General features: G+C 37.8%; 2 protein-coding genes across 2 annotated transcripts; both read right to left on the reverse strand.

Moving 5' to 3' along the window:
• Nucleotides 1-272: 272 nt before the first annotated feature.
• Nucleotides 273-1,569, reverse strand: LOC149041288 (uncharacterized). The gene has a single exon (XM_089180191.1). It carries the CDS (start codon nt 1,431-1,433, stop codon nt 888-890), a length of 546 nt encoding a protein of 181 aa, XP_089036317.1. The 5' UTR covers nt 1,434-1,569; the 3' UTR covers nt 273-887.
• Nucleotides 1,570-3,027: 1,458 nt separating this feature from the next.
• On the reverse strand, nt 3,028-7,666 carry LOC113674559 (protein gustavus). The gene is made up of 3 exons (XM_027191038.2): nt 7,534-7,666; nt 6,455-7,294; nt 3,028-4,682 (listed from the first exon to the last, which is right to left on the reverse strand). Exons 2-3 carry the CDS (start codon nt 7,164-7,166, stop codon nt 4,540-4,542), a joined length of 855 nt encoding a protein of 284 aa, XP_027046839.1. The 5' UTR covers nt 7,167-7,294; nt 7,534-7,666; the 3' UTR covers nt 3,028-4,539.
• Nucleotides 7,667-9,930: the final 2,264 nt, after the last annotated feature.

Here is a 9,930-nt window from a genome sequence, read left to right on the forward strand (position 1 = left end):
CTGTTCTGTTCAGACGGAGATCGAACGTCATCTTTTAAGCTTGATGATGGCGAAATAAACAGGAAAGATCAGTAACAAATAGCACGGGGAGTTTAAGTCTGATTCAGTTGCCTACTTTCATAAGCAGAAGAACAGGTGTTGCTCTTAGTTTCCAGATTGGACTCCTACTACGAAAACCAACGATAAACGTTTTTTAGAGAATTTCATACCGTTGCCATGGTTGGAAAGTTTCTTTCTGAGTTGCTCAGTGGACCATAAAACGGATCAGTGGCTCTTTTTTTCGTGACTATGTTTATTTACGCTATAATCGAAAAATGTAAATGATAATTTTGCTATAATGACAATGCGTTAGTAGAGGGCTTTTTAAATCTTTTCGGTTGACAGAAAGATACAGTTAGCTTTATTTTTGAATTGCCTATTAAAAAACCACAATTTTTCAGATTGATTTTGCCGCAAAACAAGAGTCTAAGTAATCTGGTCGCTGATCTCTACTGCTCGATCAAAAGTAGGCTGTAGTTGTACTGTTGAAGTCAAATATTTCTACAGTGACTGAAGGCACTCATCCTAGTTGTCAAATACGTCACTGCAGGTGACTGTGAATGAACAGGTGGTACCGCACAGTAAACAAACAATCTCAACCGAAGATAGTCATCTATGCATCTAACAGTTAATTGGGAATAAACTAAGCTTAGCTGGCACTTCCACAAGGCACTTAAATGAAAATCAAAAATTAACTGAAACGATAGTAAACCGACCCTGCAGTTTTCATCTAAGTTATTGACCCACAACTGACCTACGAATTTACAATTAATCAGTTTTAATTGTGGGGACAAATAGACGCTGTACTGACTGTTTTATCAAAGTCTGAGATAAGTAGAATTATCCGGTTATATTTGCCGGTATTCCAAGTATAAGACAGTGTCTAGTGTTCCTATCAGCTCTCCAAGACATTGCGTGATGTCCTCTATTCTAGCAATGTAATCACTTTCGTCACTCGCAATGGAATTGACAAGATTTTGTAGATTTTTGGCGCAGTCCGTGATTTTCTCATGTCCTGATACACTGGAGTCACAGAGGCGCTGTAATGTTCTGTTAAACATGCCGTGTTCGTTGTTAAGCTGGGGCCTTATCTTACCGCAAAGTTCGCGCACTGGTCGAATGCATGGCACCTCAGGACCGTAACGGTCCACTCGTCCGAACGCCTCACTGAGTTTCTTAACAGCGTGACAAATGGCCTCTAAATCTCTTTTTTCACCTTGTTTCATGACACTCGGATCTTCACTCTCTGATTTTGCTCTTTTTCTACAATTTCTGTTTCCACGCGCGTTGCTTCTTTCTTGAATTTCCATTGCCACTTTGTTGACATTTTCAAGACTCTTCCAGGTTCGACGCAAACTGCTCCATTGTGGGCGAGCGTCCTGTTTACAGCTCATTGCAAGCAAATTTGGCTTTTTTTCAAAATTATCAGGGCGTGGAGTCCGTTAACCAAGTTTGGATGTACGGTTTAAAGTAAGGTGAATCAAGGATATACAATTTTGTTAAATATAGATCCTGACCTCATGCCACCTGATCTTACTGGGTAATGCCTCCCAAACGAACGGAAACGGAGCGAACATTGCACGAACGGCCAACGATCATTTACAATCTACACTTCGGCAGTGATCGACCAATCTCGTTCTCAGGCCTCCCCTCCTCCTCCAAAGTAATTGGGGAGAAAAAGGGTTGAAAATGAAGCTGTTTGAGCAGCTGCAGCTGCACAAATGCGTAAGTGACCAAACAAGATGGCTGATATTGCATATTGGCTGAGTTCTTTTTTTTCTTTGTTTCCGTTTTTATGAACCGAGACTTTGTTGTGGTCCATGGCTGGATATTGGCCGAGTTCCTTTTTTTTCTTTGTTTGCGTTTTTATGGACCGAGATGATGTTGTGGTCGATAAAAAATTACGGACTTTATAAGTCTGCCCTCAAGCAATTTATTTACCTACGTGGGATCAAAGCAGGCAATCCCGAGCGGGCAAGATCGGCTCGGGTAGCCAATCAGAACACAGGATTCGCTTCATATTTACCCCGGGCACTGCCAGCGATGTAATTAAGTGGTACCGCCCAACCAAAATCAATGCACATATATAAAAGATCATTCGGATGAATAGCGTGGGCCATGACGGGAAATTTTTTTAGTATTTTTTAGTATTTCAGAGGTCTTTGGAGAAAGTCTTGCGTATCACTGTTTTGGAACGATGCCTTTTCCGATGATTGTCATTTCACTCTTTGAAATTCATCTGGTGCTTAATAGTTTCTGACAGTTTACACGAGGTGGAAAGCAGTATAGCTGAAATGGTTCCCAAGAGAGTAATTTTTGTTCTTGAATGCTTTGTATGTCGGCTTAACGCTCTAAATAAAGGCGTCGGTCTTTCGGATGGCTTACCACATCCTGTTGACCCAGCTGATGACCCTGTGTTGTTTGTGAATAATTTTGTAACAAAAGCCTAATTCTTTGCACTTCCTTTACGAAGAAATTAAACACAGGAGTATTTTTAACATACCATTTAAAAGGATGGTAACTAGATCTGTGCACGTACCAACAACCCGGAAATTGTCTATATTCTGTAAAATACCCAGATTTTTGCTCAAATTGTAATTTTCCTGTAAGTAGAGATTCTTCGTCCCTACGTAGTTACATTCTTCTAATTACTTGGTCAATATGAATTCAGAGGAAGTAGGCCAAAAATAGCCTACAATCAAAGCTCACCCCTGTCTGAGCATAACAGGAATTAAGTCAGTGTCACGGCTTGTAAATTTTTTCTTCCGTAATGATCTGTCAATCGATATTAATACCCCTTCTGAGTTTCCGCAAGGTTTGATACTACTTCCTGTCAACCTGAATTTGGTAATATTCCAAATTGCATGTTTCCGACCTCCATTATGAACAAACAGATTGTTCTTGGAAAACAATCCTTATAACCTCGAAATTTGCACAAAGTTGTTTACTGCCGTTTTAATAGATTAAAAACAATTGGAACCACAAAAATGTCTTTAAAATTTGTTGAATTTTATTGCTTATAACGTAACACTGCATTTAACGCAAAGTATAAGTGGGACATATTCCAATAGAATATTGTTATAAATATACTAACTATTTAACTCCCCATATCTAAACATAATAAATAAATGAAATCACTCAATTTAATTAGCAACTAAAAGAGTTGAAGCCTTGCTAGAAACAGAACAATAAGTTACTGCTGTGAGAAGAGCATATCCTGATAAAGAACTTCAATATTTCAGGTAGCAAACAAAGTCCATCTGAATTCAAGGAGACAAAATTTACAATAATTTATTAATATGAACTTTATTGCTCTCAGGGAGTCAGACAAACTAAAGATAAAAGATAAAAATATCAAAATCAATTAACCACTGTTTATATCAACCAAAACTGTTAATTATAAGTTAAACAGACCAACCTAAAGAGTCAAATTCCTGTCAATAATAATGATGGCAAAATTATCCTTTAGATTCAATTTGTAGTGGTGCTTAGTTAAACCTAAGCAAAATTAGTGCAAATAAATATTTAGGTCACTTCTTTCTTGTATTTTTACATTCTTTAGTCACTCCCTACAATTTGGGTAGTGAAGTATAATTCTCCATAAATAAATTAAATTTTCGCAACTAAATTTGACTCTTTAGATGTCTTTAAGGGTGTTATACATAATAGTGCAAATGTAATTAAAATTCTGTGATATGCGAGGGATGGCCTCACCAATAAATAAGTTTAAATTTGAAGAAAAGTTTAGCTGCTATTTACACTAGTTTGAGCTGTTTCAAATCCCTGTAAAAGTTATTTCTTTGAAAAAAGGAGCATCTTTAACTGGTGGCAATGAGTTTTCTCATAACAGTAATTAAGAAACTCTGTGCCGAATATTTCAACCTTTGAAGATTCTTTTTTTAAAAAAGAAAGTCTAAAAAATTAAGACTGTTTTATCTTTTATGCATGAGTAGGTATAGTCTTTGATTTGAAAACATATTTCTATTTCACTTTCTGTATCATAAAAGATCATCCTACACTTGGAACCAGCTCCTAGTTGGCTTGATAGCTCAGTTGGTTAGAGCGCTGCACCGGTATCGCAGAGGTCATGGGTTCGATTCCCGTTCAGGCCTGAATTTTTTTCAGGCCTTATTTCTCAACTGCTTAAGTTGAGTATATACTGCGATGATCTTCATTTGCTTAAAATGCTTAAAATAGTTGCCTTTGCTGGTTTTAAAATTCCCAAACAATTGTATAGTCTTGTGAACATAATTAAATTACCCTGGAAAATCACCTAGGGAAAAAAAACTTATCAAATATAATCAACCCTAATCTAAAGAATGATTTTATGGCTTTTCTTTCACATGAAAAAGGATGAAAACTAGCTCGGAAGAATTTGTTATCTTAACAAGTTTGATTAGGTTCTTGATCGTTAACAGAGGAATGGTTCAAGATGCACCATTTAACACTGAAAAGGACAGCCACAATTTATGCTTTTTTTAAATTCCACGAAGCTGATTGTCACCAGCCTTGCTGGTACAATAGGTATTTCTTCATTGGAACTGGAATGGGAAGCTTGTCTACATTTCCTTTTGTTAGGTGCTCTTTTCCAATGGATTTGCGTATTGTACGTCTGCAGAGATCCATCAGAGGTTGAGGTTCAGCTAAAAAAAAAAAAAAGAAAAAAAGGATCATGAGCAAGGTTGGAAAAAAATTATCTCCAAGTATATACATGTACCAATATTGCAAACACAGTCATGCAAATTCTATAATAAAGCCAATTGCCTCAGCTCTATGGCACAAGTTATCAACTTTCAGTTATTGACAGATATTTCTATTTTTCCATGATTATCGAAATCAGTCTATTCATTTTGCTGTTGTCATTTTTTTCTGGCCTGGAAATTTTATACCTCTATAAAAAACTACATTAGTCAGCACTTTATAAAGAAAAGAACCTTCAGACAGCATACTGCTCAACATGAAAAAAGGTTGTTAAGAAAAGAACTGTCTCATAAACATAGCAACAGGTGTCCTGATCCAAAGCATGAGTGAGTCACTTAGTAACCAGGCAGCCTTACCAACTATTTCTTACTGTGTTGAGTTTTACAATAATTTATTTTTTTCATTGTAAATACCTGGATATAAACTGATAGATTTGATCGACTTGACTCAGAGGTAAATTTGCTCTAGAATCATTATATTGCTAAGACCGAAATCTTCTCAGTTTGAAACAACCATAAGGTTAAAAGTTTTGATCACAAAAAAAATGTGAAATATCCTTCATATTAATTCTTAAGTGTCATCATTATTTCAACAGTATAGGATTTCTTTTTTGTCGGCAATGAATTTTGGTTTCCTGTGGTAGGAAATTTTGACAAGTTTGGTAAGGAAAGGTAATTCATGCTCTCATACCCTGCCTTATTAGAAAAATGTGCAATTCTTTGATATGATTTTTGAATTCTAAAAGCTGACCTACTTTTGAATGGTTTTGTGGCAAACGCTTTCAACGTTCTCTACTTGCAACAGGTGGTTTGGCACGCGCCACGCTCATTGCACCAAAATAGCTGAGATGTGATCTCATTGTTCCTTTGTTTGCACCCAGCTTTAGGGATAAAAAAATCTTACAGAGAGAGACAACTTCCCAAAGCCTCCGATACAATACAAAGGCTATTTCCATATTGTTAAAATGGAAAAAAACATTTATAGTGGAAACTTGACAAATTCTCTCAGGCGGAAATGACAAATACGGTCCCAACGGATAAGAAGACTTCGCTCCAAATGAAATATTAATTTCCATTCACCCATTGAAACAATAAAATCGGAAGCGAAGATACTGTCTTAATTTTGCTGAGCTTTTGAGATAAACTTTAAGCGAAAAAAAAAATGATAAAAACCGCTAAAAACTATGGCAAATATATATTCAAGACATAAACAAAACGAATCCGCTCATTAAGAAGAGGCACATGAATCAATGAGACGAACGAAACTATTCCTACTACTAGAAAAGCATGGGCTTTCAGTTTCGATATCTTCTTGATTCTTTAGAAACTATTTGACCGAATGGATTTGGAAAACGATAGGTTAAGGAAAAGCGAAATTTTTTGTTTCTCGAAAACCGTAACGCAGATCGATGAGGTCATTTTCTCATGTGACGTAAGGGAAGTCAAAATCACATGGGAATGAATATTTCAACCCCAAAACATGGCAATACATTTTTTTACGATCAATTTTAAATTCCTCTGTCAAAAGGATGAGGAATAGAAGAACTGAATCAGTAAAAAATAAAAATCTGTTTCAACAGCTATTGACGGGCAAAACATACAATATGACAAGTTTAGTGAAAAAAGAACTGTAAACAATGGGTCTGCGTTCATGCACGAAACAAAGGACTACTAACACAGAGAATTCGCTGGCAAAAAGAAAAAGTGCTACTTACGATCTAGTCCACCGATGTATTTCATAGTGATTTCACAATGTCCCCACACGGCTGAGACTATAGGATATACAGTTTTCCCTTTCATTCCACGGAAAGCGACTCCTAAATAGCGTCCATCGTTCGTTTCAAAAGCCATAGTTCCTTCATCCATGTCCAATATAACGCGAAATTTGTCAGGTACCACAAAGCTATGATCATTGTCAGACAAAACTGGATACTTTACTGACGAAACGTTCTTTTCGTTGTGGTAGAGCTTGTTTCTAACAATGTCCCATCCCCAACTATCCTCGTTGTTGCCGACCAAGGATTGATAGCCAGTACAGTGAAGAAGGGCTTTTGATGTAGCTACCCCTACTACTGCGTGTGTCCCACGTTGTCGGGTTGACCACTGAATCTCCCAGACGTGAAAACCTCGACTATAACCCTTTTTTCCTCGTATGCAGTCCGTACTCTGTGCTACTGGATGTCTGTGAAAGGTAAACGGGTCGTCGTCTTTGACGAAAATGTTAACCGATCGATCGTTCGGGTTCCAAGCATGTTCTAACAAAGCCTCTTCCGGTAGAGGTGGACGATCGAGTAAAATGTCTAATTTTTCTGGTCTCGCCAAGTCTCTGGCCCGATCTTCTTCTTGAAAGACATTGAGCGATTTATAAACCCCTTGTCTATTGTCATTGTGGTCGTTCCTTTTCACGGCCGATATTCTTGATCCCATGTCGAGAAAGGGATAGTAGAAGAGAGAAGTGTAACTGGGATGTAAAGGATCCAACGTGGAGGCTTGACGCACTCTTGAAAATATTCTCAAGTTGTTTTCTCGAGGTGATTACAGGTCCCAGTTTCTACCTATCATTCAAACTTTCTTTGAGTCAAGATTTTACAACCTTTCCTCCGACCAAAAATATTTAAAGCGTTCCGACTTGTTTCAAAAGAACGTTCTATTCAACGAAATCAAAACTCGCATGAAGTACGTGCGTGCTTGTCTGAATTGACTCACGTAATTTCTCGGTGAGAATGTGGTTGGCTTTAACTAAGACAGTGGTTAAGTCTTGGCTAAACCTTTGAAGGCGACTTTCGTAACTTACCAGTTCTTCTTAAGAATGAATGAGAGTTTTTGCTGAGACTCCTTTCAAGCGACCGATGAATGCCCTTTGTTGTGCTAAGAAAATTTTCGGTTCAATGTTATTTATATCCTCGAACAAGTGAATGGAGACTCTCGCGCATGCGTTATAACCAGTCAAGCGTGAATGGTTTATTACAACGTGTATCACACGAGCTTCATACCGACTTCCGGTTTGCGTGAAAACACGTTCTCCCGGATACGAGAATTATCACAGGGATGGCTGTTGCCGTGTTCACCGCTTCAATAAGAAAGCATTTTTCATTTTCGAGATAAGTAAATGAAATTTCTCATTCTTTAACATAATGATGAGAAAGTTAAAGCAAGATTTCCTTTTAAATATTCTTTTTATTTTAAAGCTCGAAACCGAAGCGAATTCCATTCAACTGTTATCAGCGTCAAAGTTGTATGGCAATCAATATTTAATCGTTCAATAGCAAGGAGGACATTGACTCTAAGTGAAACAGGTGATTTTAGCACAAGTTCAATAGAGCATAAGAATAACATGTGTTCGCTGTGTGCAACAGAACGACCAAAACAGTAAAGTAAACTGCTGTAAATTTCATTTTGAATCATCTACTACTTGATCGCGTGGCTTATTTTCAATCGATTATATCATGACTTAAAAACTGTTTCGTGACCGATGGTTTTGAGTGCATAAAGAACTGATAATCCATGGTTTTGTCGAACTGATGAGCAAGGCTTAAAAACAGTTAAATTTTCCTTCAGTGCTGAACGCATGAATGAGCCACACGCAATCGAAAGATAAATTTCAGAACTCTTTTGCACTTACCTCAGCCTTCACTTATTACGATCATTTTAAATTTTGCCCAAAATTCGTGAAATGATACAAAAATTACAGTTATTTGTTTTTTTGAAGAAGACATCTTTTTCAGAGCCAAGGAAATCCAAAGGGAGGAAAAAAGCACGCTCCAGCGCCTAAAGTAACTGTCGGTTATGGCTTAATAAATGTCGTCGAGACGATTGCTGTGCATTTTAATTTCAAAAGCACTATTCACTTCCCTTTCGTTTTCATGCCAATTTAGTCCCAACCCTCCCCTTCAACATTTGTAGGCCAAACTCCACGACAAGTCTGTGGCATTGCGTGTGCTACGCGCGCGTTCTGCGTGGGTTTACTTTTTTGCGTCATTCGGGCGTTTGCGGTTGACGTGATGAAATTCCCGCCCGGACGTAAACATTGCCGCTTCGTGAAACATTTCAAAGTAGCGAAGACTTCTCGTGAATTTAAAATTTTCCAGGAATGTCATTTTACTGTTCGTATTGTTCAAGATATTGGGTAGGAAAAATCCTACATGATCGTGATCGAAGATTTGATCAAGAAAATTCATTGAGACGTGACATTGCATGATTGCCGTCATGTTTGCCTACTGATCCCATATTTATCGGGGTCACGGTTTCCATGACATTCAAGTACTTTCTCGTAAGTTCGATGCAGGGTTCAAAATTTCATCGAATAATGCTGGCTGTATCATTATTTTGACAAGCTTTCATCTGAGACAGCAATGAACAAAACCAAATTCGTGACTTTCACTTTAGTTGCGTGTAACGATTTGATGACTGCGATAAATGAACCGTTGAATATATAATTAGTTCATGCAAACTGAGATAGAACGGAAAGCAGAAGGAAGTCAAGTGCTGCGAAACACGCAACTCCTGTTTATCGTTTGTATCAGGAGGTCATGCTCGGAATAAATTGAAAATAATGTCGGCCACTGTCGGCATATAATTTCGCGCGTTGCTGTTGAATTGAGATTACAGTGTACATTTGAGACAAATTTCATTGCGTGACCAGAAAATCAAACGTGTTAGTCAATCTGTAGCATATATCATGAGTTTCTAAATTCTTTGTTTTCATGCAGTTTAAGACCTAAAATGGCAAAGTCTTTAAAAACCTCTGTGATTACACAATAATGAAGGATTATGCTCTTATCTGCTGGGAGTTAACCTTCATTGTCGAGAAGCACACGTAAAAATACTTTACTGAGGGTCCTGTAGGGACCTCAATTCTATGGGTGTATCGGCTCTCAACCCACGAATAAGGACTTGTGGTCGTGGTCTTGTTACGAGACTAACCTGGCCTTTGGCTTCATACGACGTTAGCCACCCAGGCTTCCGTAGCAATTACGTCTCTCGTGAATCCTGTCACTCTTTCTCGATACTTTTCTAAAGTTCTCATAGAAAGCTCAGATATTGACAAAGTACAGGAGTCCATGGGCTCCTGCAAAGTATCACTCTAAATAAATTCGATTTACTTCGTACACAATCGAGAGGCCGTTGGAGGAAAGAGCGGGTGTGACATTGCACCCGTTTTCGAAAACGACTCCTACTGCTGAGAGCATTC

This window comes from Pocillopora damicornis, chromosome 8, assembly GCF_964200805.1.
Source record: "Pocillopora damicornis chromosome 8, jaPocDami1.2, whole genome shotgun sequence".
Taxonomy (NCBI): Eukaryota; Metazoa; Cnidaria; class Anthozoa; order Scleractinia; family Pocilloporidae; genus Pocillopora; species Pocillopora damicornis.

Excerpts from the sequence above, each read along its gene's own strand:
- LOC149041288 (XM_089180191.1), bottom strand. The coding sequence starts at position 1,433 with ATGAGCTGTAAACAGGACGCTCGCCCACAATGGAGCAGTTTGCGTCGA.
- LOC113674559 (XM_027191038.2), bottom strand. The coding sequence starts at position 7,166 with ATGGGATCAAGAATATCGGCCGTGAAAAGGAACGACCACAATGACAAT. Across the intron at positions 4,683-6,454 it reads ATACATCGGTGGACTAGATC|CTGAACCTCAACCTCTGATG; the intron begins GTAAGTAGCACT and ends TTTTTTTTTTAG.